Source organism: Schistocerca americana, chromosome 6, assembly GCF_021461395.2.
Source record: "Schistocerca americana isolate TAMUIC-IGC-003095 chromosome 6, iqSchAmer2.1, whole genome shotgun sequence".
NCBI classification, from domain to species: Eukaryota; Metazoa; Arthropoda; class Insecta; order Orthoptera; family Acrididae; genus Schistocerca; species Schistocerca americana.
Window position 1 is genome coordinate 108,356,352 of NC_060124.1, and position 15,522 is coordinate 108,371,873.

At 38.7% G+C, this 15,522-nt stretch overlaps 1 protein-coding gene across 1 annotated transcript in view; it reads left to right on the forward strand.

Annotated features, from left to right (window-relative positions):
- LOC124619390 (vacuolar protein sorting-associated protein 16 homolog) overlaps window positions 1-15,522 on the forward strand; it is a 216,150-nt gene that overhangs the window by 164,462 nt on the left and 36,166 nt on the right. The window contains exons 11-12 of the mRNA XM_047145737.1: window positions 8,369-8,530; window positions 8,716-8,865. Of these exons, the coding sequence (XP_047001693.1) occupies window positions 8,369-8,530; window positions 8,716-8,865 (312 nt within the window). The remainder of the gene's footprint in view (window positions 1-8,368; window positions 8,531-8,715; window positions 8,866-15,522) is intronic.

Genomic DNA, 15,522 nt, shown 5'->3' on the forward strand with positions numbered 1-15,522 from the left:
GCAAGGTGGCGCAGTGGCTAGCACACTGCACTCACATTCGGGAGGACGACGGTTCAATCCCGTGTCCGGCCATCCTGATTTAGGCCCTATCCCTGTTCCCATTCCAGCACTACACAGCCGTCATTTCACTGCCACACCCAGTCTTCTAGTTTCTTTTTATTTATCTCCTTTTCGCTAACTCCTCCCCCCCCTCCCCCCCCCCCCCTTCTCCCCTGCCTTCTGTCCAAACTGCAGCACTTCACCATCCGCCACCCCCACCATACTGTCCCCCTCCCCGCCCCAGCGAAGCCGATGCTCCAATTCATCGCAAAGGTATTCCAGTGGGTGCAGATTGGGACTCTGGGCAGGACAATCCATTTCAGGAATGGTATTGTCCACAAACCATTATCTCACAGATGGTGCTGTATGACTGGGTCAGTTGTCATGCCGATACAAGCAGCCTTCTACAAATTGTTCCTGTACTGTACACAGCACTGTGTTCCTATCCTTCCACATTCAGCATTTTTATAAGCACCATAAGGGGACCACATCCTAACCATGAGAAACATCTGCATACTGTAACACCATTTTCTCCATACTTTACTGTTAACATGATACATGATGACAGGTAACATTCTCCAGGAAGTTACCAAACCCAAACTCTTCCTTTGGGTTGCCACAGGGTATAACATGTTTCATTGCTCCAAATTACTCATTTCCAATCACCCACTGTCCAGTGGTATTGCTCTTCAACACCACTTCAAGCTGCTCAACCATAGTACTTCATTCCTTCTAACTCCCTATGGTCAGTCATTGTTTTAGCTGGATTGCTGGTAGCTCTTCAGAACTCATGAGGGATTCCTTCTGCTGATTTCATGCAATTTTTTTACAAACACTTTCCACTGTTCTTGTTGATCCCTTTACATCAGTCCACGAGGTCTGCTTCGTCATGGTTTTGCTATGGTTGTTACTTTGTATTTCCACTTCACATTTACATCATCAACAGTTAAACTAAACAAATTTCGAAAGGTTGAAATGTCCCTGGTGGATTTATTACTCAGGTTACATCCATGACTAGTCTACATTCACAATCACTGAGCTCTCCTGACCGACCCATGCTGCAGTTACTGCTTCTTCACTGACAACACAGTACTTTCCTCCTCCATTTATACTGGCATATTTGCCTCCTGTGACATCTTGAGGTCAATTCTGTATTAAGCAGAAGTGCCTAGTTGCTTTTGATCAGGTAGTGTATGAGTTTATGCTAAGATTCACAACCTGAGAGTGTGGATTCAAAGCTAGAGAGCTGCCCAAGTTTTGGTGACTTGTATATTAGACAGGTAGTGTTTTATCTTTTGAGAGGTTTAAGTTCAATGAAAATGTGTTAGGCCTGTTGTCTGTTCTTTTGTGTCTCTGGAAAGCTTAGCCATTGAGGCTTAGAAAGCTGGAGGGAATACTCTGCTTCAGCCATGTCTCCAACAAGAGTATGACATGAAAGCTGAGGTTCTGAAGTATGTAGAGAAACTCAGCCAAGTGGGCTGATAAGGACTGCATGTTTTCATGTGTGGATTGTAGTGTAGAGGCATCAAAGTCGTTTTTGCAATAAGCCTACAGGTACAAAGAACAGTTGTGCCGGAGACAGGCATGGCTGGGCGCCTTGCGGAATGCGAGGGGGTTGGAAAGGGAAGGGAAGATGCATAAAACTGAAAGTGAGAAGGTTGGAGGAAGATGGGAGGTTTAAGGTCAGGTATGCTTGCTGAAACATCGGGCATTAAAGTCAAAGGTGCGTGAGTTATGCAGAAACAAAGATCTGTGATATAATGGATGAAGCATGGTGGCAAAGTGAACAATGTAGAAAAGCACAAGAAAATACCAGTAACATTTATTACTAATGTCTCTAATGCAGCTGGTAACCACAACAGACACCGAAAGTTTGATAATCATTTGTACACCATGTCTGCCTTGCCCAATTTGTGCTATATTCCATGCTGTCCCGCTCTGTGCTGTCTCCTACTGCCATGCAGGAGTGCTTCTCAGACTGGAGCGCCAGTTGTGCTTCATGTTTTACTGTTCTTGTCAATACATATTGATAAAATGAATATGGAACTAGACTAGTTTGCGACTGCTCTATCGAATGGCTGTGTAAAATTCAGCTTGAAAAGTAATTTTGCTAATAAGGGGATACAAATTGATGCTTTTTGTTGACACTGGGCTTAGCATGGAAGATGTGATGAACAGTATTTGTTTAGAATGACTCAAGCTACACATCCCACAAACGAAATTGCAAATACCTGGTGAAGCACCAGGGGAACTGCAACTGACAACTCTCAGGAGAGAAATCCTATGTATTCCTCGCTGTAGTCATTGCACAGCATTCTACATTGGTTTGACCACTAAGAAACTATTTACTCATGTTAGTGCACTCTATTAAATTGACTACAGGCAAGCTGTGTAACCTTGGTTTTGACCATGCTGTGCAATATGACGTGATTGACTTCAGTAGGTGTTTTACAATCCACAACATTTTAATTCTCCCTGATTTTCTGCACTGTGTAGATGAGAAATCTATCTTTGTTCCTACAATCTTTGTGATCTCAATCTCCCTACTCCCTGTCCCCCACATACATTTTCCCCCTCTCCCATGCCCACCTTATCCCACTCCCTCATCTGTTCATCACTAACCCCACTTTCTTTCTCTTCTACTACATCCCAGCTGTCTTCTTAGAGTCTTTCCCTGTCTCCTCTTTTTCCCTGCTCTACATCCTTTCTCTGATACTCTAAGCCTTTTTCTCCTTATATATCCTTTGCGGAATGGCTGCCCCTGCACCCCAGTACTATCTTTTCTAGCCTTCCTTTCTTGTTGTTCCTGTTCCATGAGCTTCATTTCCACACCTTCTGTTCCATCTGAGTCTTCTACTCACCCTGGTTATTTGGTGTGTGTGTGTGTGTGTGTGTGTGTGTGTGTGTGTGTGTGAAAATACTTTATTCTAACAACCATAAAATGAAATGATTCACAAACAATGTCCTCATGGACCTCAAGTTATTAAAACTGGTAACTATTTGTTATTATTTTGAGCTTTTCCTCATTACAGAGGCTTATCTCCAACATAATAATTTATTGGAAATTACAATACAAACAATAAATGTTCTTAAACTACAGTTTCAAAATATTCCTCCAGGTGTTTCAATCTTGTGTGTCCTCTTCCTCTGTGCCCATTCTCCTCATTGTGTGCTGTACATTTTAGAGCCAGGTGGTCATAGGTCATCATCTTCTTCTTCTTCTTTTTCTTCTTCTTCTCCCCTCCGGTTCCCACTCCAGTATCAATTTTGGTATTCTGGTTTTCTCCATTTGTTGTACATGCCCGTACCACTGTAATTTCTTCCTATCCATTATGTCATATATTCTTTCTTTTATTTCCATTCTCCTTATTAATTCAGTGTTCCTTATCTTTTCTTTCCTGGAGATTCTTGCCAACTTCTCCAAAAGTCCATCTCTAGAGCTTGTAATTTTTTAATGTGCTTCATGTTAATTGTCCAGGTCTCCGTTCCATACAGAACCACACCCTCTAATATGGATTTGTAAATTAATTTTTTAGTTCTGCTCATTACATTCCTGCTCCATAAGACTGAGCTAAGCATCCCAATGACCCTCCGTCCGCTACTAATTCTTTTATTGATTTCTGACTCTGATTTTCCCTCGATTTCTAAAATGGATCCCAAATAACAGAAAGTGTTTATCTTTTTGATTTTATTTCCTTCAATGTACAGCTCATCTGAATCATTAGTCAAGTATTCTGTTTTTTGGTAATTAATCTTCAAACCACAAGTTTTGTATGCTACTGCTAGTTGATTGCACATATAGTTAGCATTCTCCCCATCTTGTGCTACGACTACTTGATCATCAGCAAACAATAAATGATGTAGGTAAACTCCATCTCTTATTTCTAATCCCATACTGTTACATTTACGAGACCATGTTTAAGGCTAATATCTATATAGATTTTAAATAATGATGGTGACATGGGACAGCCCTGTAAAAGGCCTTTGCTTGTTCTAAATTTCTGTGAAAGTCTATTACCAACTTTCACTTGGTAAATGTTACCTTTATACATCTGTTGTATTATTTTAATCAAGGAAGGGTTTATGTTTGCCATATGTAGTGCTCTCCAAAGTAATTTTCTTGGAACAGTATCATATGCTTTTTTCTAGATCTATGAAAATGAATCCTATATTTTTTAATTTTTCCCTATGTTTCTCCAAAATCTGTTGTAATGTGAAAATATGGACTACACATGATCTCCCAGGCGTGAATCCACATTGTTCTTCTTGGGTTCTAAAATTTTTTTGCAGTTTGTTTTTAATTACTTTCACAAAAATTCTCATTAATGTGTTTGTAACACAAATTCCTCGATAGTTTGAACAAATTTTGCGATCCCCTTTCTTAAATATTGTATTAATGTAACCTAGCTCATCTCAGTGGATATTGAATCTCTATGTATCAGTTTGTTGAAGAGCTGTGTTCTCAGTTTCACAATTTTGTCACCACCGTATTTCAGACACTCCAGATTGATATTGCCTGGTCCCAGTGATTCGCCATTCTCTCCTGTTCTCAATGCCTGAAGTACTTCACTTTCTAAAATCTGGATCTCATCATCTTCATGTCCTTTTTCTTCCACTGTTCCTTCTTCTAGCTATTCTTCTCTGTCCTAATTTAATAATTTTTGGAAGTACTCTTCCCATTCCTTTTGTGTTATCACTTGGAGATTAGTTCTGCTTTTTGTATCCTGTCGATGCCCTTTTAATACTGACCATGCTTCTTTTGCTCTCCCAAATCCTAATTTGCTATTCACCTTGGCACATGTTCTTTCCCATGCTTCATTTTTTGCCATCCTTATTTTTTTCATCACTTCATTCTTCTTTTCCTTGTATATTGATCTTGTTTCATCTGATTTATCATTCAACCACTGAAGGAACGCATTTCATTTTTCCCTAACGAGGACCTCTAGTTCCTCTGACCACCACTCTGCTGCAAGGTTGTGGTTGCTATCTTTTTTACTCAACACCTCTGTTGCTATGATTTTCACATTAGCTTTTATAGAGTCATATATTTCCTCTGTACTTCCTTCAAATGATTCAACCAGTTTCCTTTCCATCCTGGCCGCAAAGAGTGTTCTGATACTTTCGTCTTGTAGGCTGTCAATATTAAAAGGTAAATTTTCATCTTTCTCAGTCTGGTTCATTTTATTTATGTTACTTGTATCATTCCTTGCATTCTTCCATGGCCAGAAAGACTTCATTTTAACTAGATAGTGGTCTGATCCACACTGGGCTCCTCTATAAGATCTGACGTTTACTGCCTTGAATCTACTTGTTTGCCTAATGATAATATAATCTATTATAGAACGAAGTTCTTTAGTGTTCTGTTGCCAAGTATATTTATGAATGTCCTTATGTTTGAAATAAGTGTTGGTAATTTTTAGATCAAATTGTTCACAAATTGCAATCAATCGTTCCCCATTGTCATTATATTCGTCCTCTCCATGTTTTCCTACTATTCTTAAAGATTCTCTAATTCCTACCCTTCCATTCAGATCTCCCATGATAATCAGTTCCTTTCTTCTTGGGATTTTTTTCAATAGTCTCCCTGAGGGTGGCCCAGAATGTATCTTTCTCCTTATCTTTTGTGTCATTCGTGGGTGCATATACGCCAATAATCACAACTTCCCTAGCAAATAATGTCATTTCAACAGTTATAATACGTTGATTGATGAATGTTCAATTTGTGATTCTTTCTTTCCATGATTTCTTTATCATAATGGAGACTCCTGCTTTGGCTCTTACTGCTTTTGATACCCCACTCCAGATATGTACATAATTATCCAGTTCTTCTTCTTCTCCTTGGCCTTTCTTCTTTGTTTCAGAGAGTACAACAACATCCATGTTGAACATGTCAAGTTCTGCAGGTAGTAAATTTATTTTAGTGGAAGTACCTTGCACATTCCAGCACCCAAACATCATTTTCCGTTTCTCATCGCCAGTTCGTCGTACAAAGTTCTAATTTTTCCAAGGCATATTATTAGGTTTTTTAGCATTTTTATGTTTTTATGTGAGTGAGGAGCTGGCCCGCTGCACAACCCCAACCCGGAGGAGCAGGTAATTTTTACTCAGGGTTTTCTTCCTTTAGCCTTTGATAAGCCGATATCATACTACAAGGCAGCAGTTGCTAGTTTTGGTCCACTCCGGGTATTTTATTTCCCCGGTACCCATACCGACCATATCTGGTGAGCATTCCCCTATCCGCCACCTGGGGAGGCACCCGATGGGAGACCATCAAACTCCACACGGGAAATCTGATAACACACTAAATAATAATCTTCTTGATGTGCACTTTAGATAAGAAATAATAGTCTCTGACTTGATTAGTTAGTTGACACAGAACACAACCACTTGGAGTTTAACTAAGTCTTTTATAGAATGTCATTCACCACTGAAAGTTAATTTGTACAGTTCTAATACTGGTCAGCTGCCTGTCATTGACAATAGTTAATAGGCAATAATACTGATTTGATTTGAGTTGATTTATTTCGTGTTCCATAGGTCAACTGTGTTGAATACACAAGGACGTGGAACGAGTCAGTTTTTTACAAATACAGTCTGATAATCTTATAGCATATACAGAAATTTGAGTACATAATTATATAAAAATTTATACACTAAATTCTTTGGGCAGCAATATAGAAAAAGAAAATACATATTTTCTTAGAATTAATAAAACACTACAGAAAACAGATACGGAGCACACACAGATACAGATCTCAGGTTAAATAAAATTCGTAGTGGCATTATGTCAACTTGTATGATATAATATTAAAATATTACAATTTATTTAGTTAAAAATTCATCTAGACTGTAAAAAGCTTTTTCTAGCAGAAATATTTTTAGTGCTTTCTTAAACTCGCTGTTGTTATGAATCTTTGTCTTTATTTCGGGAGGAAGAGCATTGAAGAGTTTTGCTCCAGTGTAATGGACACCCTTTTGTGCCAAGCTCAAATTTCTGAGTTCACTGTGTATGTCATTCTTCCTTCGTGTGTTATGCTCATGATAATTACTATTTGGTTGAAATATATCTATATTTTTACAAACAAAACACATGAGAGAAAAAATATATTGGCATGTAGTTGAGTATATTTTAAGATTACGAAAACTATTTCTACAAGAGTCTCTTGGGCGCAATCTACATATAATTCTTAAAGCTCGCTTCTGTGCAATGAACACTTTCCTTGCTAATGGCTGGTTGCCCCCAAAAAATAATTCCGTACTCAATGAGACAATGAAAATAGCCATAATAGGCCACTTTTGCAGTGTTAGGTTCAACACATGTAGTGACAACCCGTAAAGCATAGGTAGCAGAGCTAAGCCTCTTACAGAGATCAATAATATGTGAAGACCAGTTCATTTTCTTGTCAATGTGCACTCCAAGAAATTTTGTTGTTTCCATTCTGACTATTGGTTGATTACCACATGTCACACTTATCTCTCTCTCATTTTCTGTTTTTGTACAGAATTGAATAAAGCTGGTCTTACTGGAATTTAATGAGAGACCATTCACCTTGAACCAATTAACCATATCTGAGAGTATGTGATTACTGAGCTCCTCAAGATTGTTGTCTGTTCTACTGCTCATAAAAATTGTGGTATCATCAGCAAATAATGTAAATTTACACGGCAGGCTTGTACAGAAGTCAGCTGGTGTATTCTAATCCAGGAGCACATAATATGAATGAGACTGAGTTCAGAGGAGGTGAGGTCTCTGCCTGCAATTGCTGGCTGCTCATGGATGGATGCTATAGTGAACCACCATGGTTGGCACTGTGGTTGGAACTGCCTGCCCTGTAGCAAGTACAGCTTTGGTGGAATGATGTTTGCACAGTGAACTTGTGGGCATGTGATCAGTGGAAGCAAGCAGTACCATACCTGTAGTGCCTCCAGTGACAATGCAAGTACTGCTTGTGGTGAAGTGGGCACTGCCCTTTTCTGTGGCATCTGTTGGAGGGCCACTTGAAAACAAACCATTGTGTTGTGTTCACCTATAGTTTTAAGTGTAGTCTTGCTGTGATAGAGTCGCTGGTGGGGCCACAGCTTCAGCAACCCACCCATCATGCTTGTATTGCTGGTAGACAGAGTTTCCCAGTTCATTGCATGAGGACTTTTATGAAATCTAAGGATTTTTTTTACCTATTTTCATGCCCCTGTCCACTGCTCAGTACCACCTCTTTTATGAGCAGTGATCAAGTCCCTCCTATTTGTTTAATTCTTTTTGTGATTGCATATAAACTTTTTTCAAAATGGTTTTGTACACTTATAGTACACATTACATTCTTGTTCACAGTTAATGGATTATGAGCCTCGTGCAAATCTTCAAGTTCCGCTCCTGTTGAGATTGGGTGAAGTAAAACCAGCATTAGTAAAAGCCATAGAAAGTGGTGATACAGATCTTGTGTTCACTGTGCTGCTCCATCTCCGTGAGAATATGCCTTTAGGAGAATTTCAGGTCAGTAAAATGTTTGAGGGTGTAGAGTGTTTATTTTTTTAATTTTTTCTACAAATTTGAGTGTAACAGACTTCTGTTAACAACTACATTGTTTTTATATTTTGGTCATAATATAATGGGAAACTAAATGTAGAGGATTGCTTTTATGTACCATGTATTTAATATACACATTATGTGTGTTTCAGTTGGCAGTAAGAAATTTTCCCATGGCTCAAGCACTGTATATTAAATATTGTCGAGATCACAATCCTGAAACCTTGAGGGACATATATGTCCAGGAGGATGATTTCAATGCACAGGCTGCCTGCTTTATTCGTGAAAGTTATGACTTGAAGGTAATATATTTATTACATTTTTGTATGCTGTTCTATTTTGGTTGATGAAGTTGCAAGCTACTGATAGATCCAAACTAATATTGGTTTGACTCTATCACTTTTACAATTAAAATAATATGCTAATATTTACTATTGCTTCTTTTGTAGTGTAATAGGACTGCAGTTGCTAAATCCTCAGCTTGAAAATAATTACACAACACTTATGTTACAGAGAAGCCAAGAGAGTTTCTTATAAAAGTTCATCAAAGTCCACATGAGAAAAGGGGGATTCAAGACATCCAAACATTTGTACATAAGAATTCTTACCAGTGTCACAGTTCATATTTTTTGTTTTTAGTTAAATGATGGAATGGATTATTTTTCTAAATAGTAATGATAGATGGAGATAAAGAATAGTTTTCACTAGTGACACAGACTGAGATGGATTTGGGTTAAGTAGCATTACGATATCATAGGGGTTCTCTGGGTTTGCCCTTCATAATGTTGTAGGTCGCAGCTCTGCAGAAAATTCTCTAGTCCGATACTCTCTCTTCCTCAGCTTCTGTTGATTCAATGTCTTCATGATCTCTCTCAATACTCTGTCCCATCCTACCCATCCTTCCTCTGTACTATTATGCTGAATGAACCATACAATGTCACCTCTCTTAATGTCTCTTTGTTGATCTCATTGTGCTATTATCACTGTGGCCTTCATGATTAATGTGTAATTACTAACCTGAAGGTCCTGAGTCCCACCATTGATTGCTTTTATATAAAAATAACATCTCAATTCAGATATTTTCAGTGTACAGAGGAACCATGTTTCTGTTGATTATATTTTGAAAAGTGATTAAAGGAACAGATAAGACACTTTCTTGCCTTTGGGGTGCCTTCAAAGATGAAAAAAAGTGAAAAAGGCCAGAGATGAGCTAGTCCCTTGTTTCAGTCCCTGATTGAGGACTGCACAGTAGGGAGCATGAGTGAGGGAAGGGGGAGGAAAGTGAGGAGGAGGAGGAGGAGGAGGAGCATATTAGTGAATATTTTTAGCATGCATTGATTTGTTATGAGTAGATTATAGGGTGAGAGTGAGTTACTGTGAACAAAACAGTGATAAAATCCAGAAAGCAAAATTCTAAGAACTGCTGACTGACACAATCAAAAGCACGAAAAGCAATACCTCACTTTCAGAACTGTCCTACATTTTGACACCTTACATGTCATATGTGTCTCCCTCCTCCTCACGATAAGGCAGTACTTCCAAATCTGGGGTCTGAGTGATTTGCTTCTCTTTTCCAACTTTGCCAAACCTGTTCATCTCTTCTCCCAGAGGACTGTCAATTCCAAAAGCTAGGTATTGCTTTTCCTACTTCTAAATATATCTGTCAACAGTACCTGAAATTCCACCTCATGATGGTAAAAACTGACCACCCATTGTGTCTCATACTAATTGTGCACTTTCCTCAAGTGCATTTTATTTTGATACAGTGATGAAATTATGCTTTTCAGGGCTGAAATAAAGGAAACAAGTATTATTGTACAGGTTTACATGCTCATTTAACAGTCAAAGATTATAAAATAGTGTGTGTGATGAAAATAAGGAACTGATTAAGTATGCAGGCCGGAATGATGATTTAGTAATTTTGAGTTGTTGCAATTTGGTGGCATGGGAAGACAAAGGGGGGGAGTGGCAGAATTAATGAGCAATATGGGTTGGGTGAAACAAACAAGAGGGGTTACAATCCTAAAAGAGTTTTGTGGTCCCATACTCAGGAAATGAGTGCAGGGGAGCAGAGGCAGGAATCCTTCATCACCACTCTTTGCAAGGTCGTAGTGGAGGTGGTTTGCCATTGTCTTCTGAAACCTGCCACAAATTGTCGTATGTGTAACTATGTCATGGGGATGACTCTGATGAGAGTGTTTGTAGATGGTAATATTAGGTTTGTGTTGTTAAGGATGAATGGAAGGGAGAAGGTGACATCCAGTACTGGCAGATTGCCTACTTCTGTCGAATAGTCCTGAGGGAGCCATTGGGCTTAATGTAATGGACAGATCACCATTGTCAGTGTCAAACGCCCTCACTTCATGAGACACTACAGAGAGGTTTGCAAAGACTGTGATGAGAAGCCTTACATCACCAACTCTCCTCCCCTTTCTGGTCAAATACGGCCAGCGAAAATTTTGCAGCACTAAGATTTGAACTGACTTACTGAGAATTGAGCACCACTCTACAAGCAAACATTAACATCTTTGGTTATTGAGGTGGGTATTACGAGTTATCTTACAGGTTTGAAAATCGGAAAAGGAGATATACTTGGAAAAAAGAAAACATAAGTGACACTGGGAAATATCAACTGGACTCCCTCTGAGTAATGAGTTATTGTACGGAAAGAAAAACAAAGAAATATTGAAAGTGGGATACTGGTAAATTAAGACAGAATGATATGGGCTTTGAGGCAATGGAGGGTAATCCATAAGAAGATGAGAGAACAATAGTAAAGAAGGAAATAACTAAGGCCACTGTTGATACAGCAAAGGCAGGGGCATATAAACCATGCATAATTCCACAAAGAGTCATCATCATTGTTGTTGTCATTTGTTGTTATCTTGAGTCTGAAGATTGGTATCATACAGTTCTCCATGCTAATCTATCCAGTGCAAGCCCATTCATCTCTGCATGAGTTCTGTAACTTACAGCCATTTCAACCTGCTTACTGTAATCAAGCTGTGGTGTCCCTCTAGTGTCCACCATCCCCCTTTCTGTTCCCATGAGCCCACACACTGTCCTAGTTGCCAAAGTGACTATTCTTTGATGACTCAGGATTTGTCCTATCAACTGATCCCATCCTTTTACAAAGTTTTGCCATAAATTTCTTTCCTCTCCAGTTCGCTTCAATACTTCCTCATTAGTAATCTGAGCCATCAGATGTACTTAATCTTATTGATAAAAATATTAGTTAAAAGAACATAGAGAATAAGAGAATGATGAGTCAGCAGTAGAAGTCAGTTTGAAATAAAATCCAAAGAAGGAAAATAGGAAATGTAAGACAGTTGTACAGAAATTATAAAATACTTGCTTATAAATTATATTTATACTGTCTGTAGGAAGGTGAAGCATAGTATTTCAAAATAAAACGCAATTTTTCATAAGATCACTATCACAGATGGCATATCGGTAAATCATCAGTATGAAACCAATTAAAAAAAGGGAATGATAGGAAGCTAACTATATGAGGGGTGATAAAAATAGTGAAAGGAGTTTTTTAATTTCCTGGCTTTGTACATATGATTTTCAAAACTATTTCTATCTTTTTGGAACACAAATTCTTGGTATATGTTTGCAGTTTATGCTGTTTCGAATATTGAGTTTTTTGTTAACAGTTGAAAAGGTTATATGTGTTTTCGAGTGATCGGCAAATTTTTACTTTAAAAAAATATTGCCCAAAGAATCTGCATTAAATTTTGCTTGAAAATGGAATAAAGTTCAGCACCACATTTCCAAAGTATTGACTATATCCTTGCTACGACTACGTCTACATCTATGCTCTGCAAAGCTCCATTAGGTGCATGGCAGCAGGTACGTCCCATTGTACTAGTTATTAGGGTTTCTTCCCATTCCATTCACATATAGAGTGTGGGAAGAATGATTGATTGAATGCCTCTGTGGATGCAGTAATTATTCTAATCTTATACTCACAATCCCTTTGGGAGTCATAAGTAGGGGGTTGTAATTTATTCTAGAGTCATCATTTAAAGCCAGCTCTTGAAACTTTGTTAACAGACTTTCTCGGGATACTTTATGTCTATCTCCAAGAGGTTGCCAATGCAGTCTCTTCAGCATGAATGTAACACTCTCCCATGCGTCAGACAAACTTATGACCATTTGTGCTGCCCTTCTCTGTACATGTTCAATATCCCCTGTTAGTTTTATTTGGTACGGGTCCCACACATTAAAACAATATTCTAGAACTGGTCGCATGAGTGGTTTGTAAGCAATCTCCTTTGCAGACTGCTTAAATTTCCTCAGTATTATTCCAATAAACTTATTCCTACCACCTGCTTTATCCACAACTGTTATCATTCCACGTCATATCCCTACAAAGTGTTACACACAGGTATTTGCATGAGTTGGCCAATTCCAGCTGTGACTCGTTGATATTATACTCATAGGATACCACGTTGTTCTGTGTTGTTGAGTGCGCAGTTTTATGTTTCTGAACATTTAAAGCAAATTGCCAATCTTTGCTCCGCTTTGAAACCTTATCAAGATCTGACTGAATATTTATGCAATGTAATGTAATTGTACATTATATTATTAAAATTGATTATTTTCGTAGTTGAATATTTATACAACTTCTTTCAGACAGTACTTCATCCATGTAACTGTGTCACCTAAGACTGATGTCGTTATTGATATTGTCTACAACATGAACAGCAGGGGTTCCAAAACACTTCCCTGGAGTACACCCGAAGTTACTTCTACTTCTGATGATGACTTTCCATCCAAGATAACATGCTGCATCCTCCCTACCAAAAAGTCCTCAGTCTAGCCCCAAATTTCACTTGATACCCCATAGAATCATACTTTTAAGAACAAGTGTAGGTGTGGTACTGAATCAAATGCATTTCGGAACTCAAGAAATACTGCATCTTCCTGACTGCGTTGATTCAAAGCTTTCACTATGTCATGTGAGGAATGTGTGAGATGGGTTTCAAATGATCGATGTTTTTGGAATCCATGCTAGTTGGTTTGGAGGAGGTCATTCTGTTCAAGATACCTTATTATGTTTGAGTTCAGAATATGTTCTAAGATTCTGCAGCAAGTTGATGTTAAGGATATTGGATGGTAGTTCTGTGGATCACCCTCTTCTTGTAGACCCGTGTGACCTGTGCTTCTTTCCAAGAACTGTTCACGGCTTTTTGTTCAACGGTTCTACGATTTATTGTAGTAAGAAGAGGGGCTCCCTCAGTTGCAAATTCAATATAGAGTCTGATAGTGATTCAATCACACCCTGTAGCTTTGTTCTATTTCAACGATTTCAGCTGTTTCTCATCACCACTTGCCCTCTGTCTAACCTCCCAACTGCACCTAGCTGTCCTACACTCTCTCCACTTTGTCCCTACATGCCCCCACTAGCAGCACTTCACCATCCCCCACTCCTACCCTGCTATCCCTCCTCCTCCCACCCGGTTGCCTCTCCCATCATGTGCTGCTCGTGTAGTTTGGCATCAGTTGCCAGTGTGTGTGTGTGTGTGTGTGTGTGTGTGTGTGTGTGTGTGGGCGCGCGCGCGGGCGGGTGGTGTCCTTTTTTTTCCGACAAAGAATTTGTACTCAAAAGGAAAGAGGAATTATTTTTTAAAAGCTATATATTTTCAAATTGTTTACAAAACATCCTTATCCCCTTCAAAATACTTCCCATTACAACTAATATATTTGTCCTACCGGTGCTTCCTCTATTTGAAACACTTTTTGTAATCATCTTCAGAAATGGCTGACAGCTCCTCCCCACTATTTTCCTGACTTTTCAGTGTTGTCAAATCTGTGTCCTTTCATGCCCCGTTTCATTCATGGAAATAAGAAAAAGCTGCACTTAGCCAGGTCAGGCGACTAAGGTGCGTGAGGTAATGGAACCATGCCATTTTTAGCCAAAAACTGTCTTAACAAAGATGGCTGTGTGTGCTAGTGTTTTGTTGTGGTGAAAAAAACCTGTCTCTTGTCAGCCACAAATAGGTCTTTTTTTTGACTGAACCAAGCTGCAAGACAACCCAGTAATCTTTGACAGTTGATCAATTGTCTGTCAGTGGTCTGTGAGCAAAAGCTTCTGATTTTTTTTTTATTTTTTTTATTTTTTTTTTTTTTTTTTTTTTTTTTTTTTTTTTTTTTTTTTATTGATTTGAGCAGTTGATGGATGTCCAGAATGAGGTTTGTCATCAATCAACATGTCACCATTTTTAAATGACACAAATGATTCATACACTTGGGTTTTCCCATAGCATCATTTTGGTAAGCTGTTTTCAATGTTAACCCTTTTAGTGCCAGATACGATCTGAACGTGATCCAGATTTTCGGCGAAAAATGCCAGTAACGATCTGATCGTGATGCCTTTCTCATTCATTTTTTCCCGCTTGAAGGCAAAGTTGTAGGTATTTCCTAGCGAATGAGAAAGGCATCATGATCAGATCGTTACTGGCATTTTTCGCCGAAAATCTGGATCACGATCAGATCGTATTTGGCACTAAAAGGGTTAAAACAGTTTCAGCAGCATTTTTACTGAGTAGAAAACAAAATTTCACAGCTACGCATTGTTCACTTAAACTTTCCATCATAAAAAATAGAACAGGAACAAAACAGCAGTAGCAAAAACAATTGCTGCAGGTGAACAGAACAAGCCAGGTCAGCAACACAGGCAGCACTGAACTAGCTATGAGCTGTGCTGTATACGCCTAGTGGTAGAAGTGTGTACTACACAAGCTCCACCCATGGCAATGTTGCAATTTCAGTTTTTTCTTCTTTTTTTTGGGGGGGGGGGGGGGTGGGGGTTCCCCCTTGTATGGTGATAGCAATTATCTTTCATAATATTTCCACTGACATTAATACTTATTTCATTCATCCTTTCAATGGTACACATATTAAATAGGGGCAATTCTTCAGGGTTTTCCTTTGTGGAGGAACATTTGGAA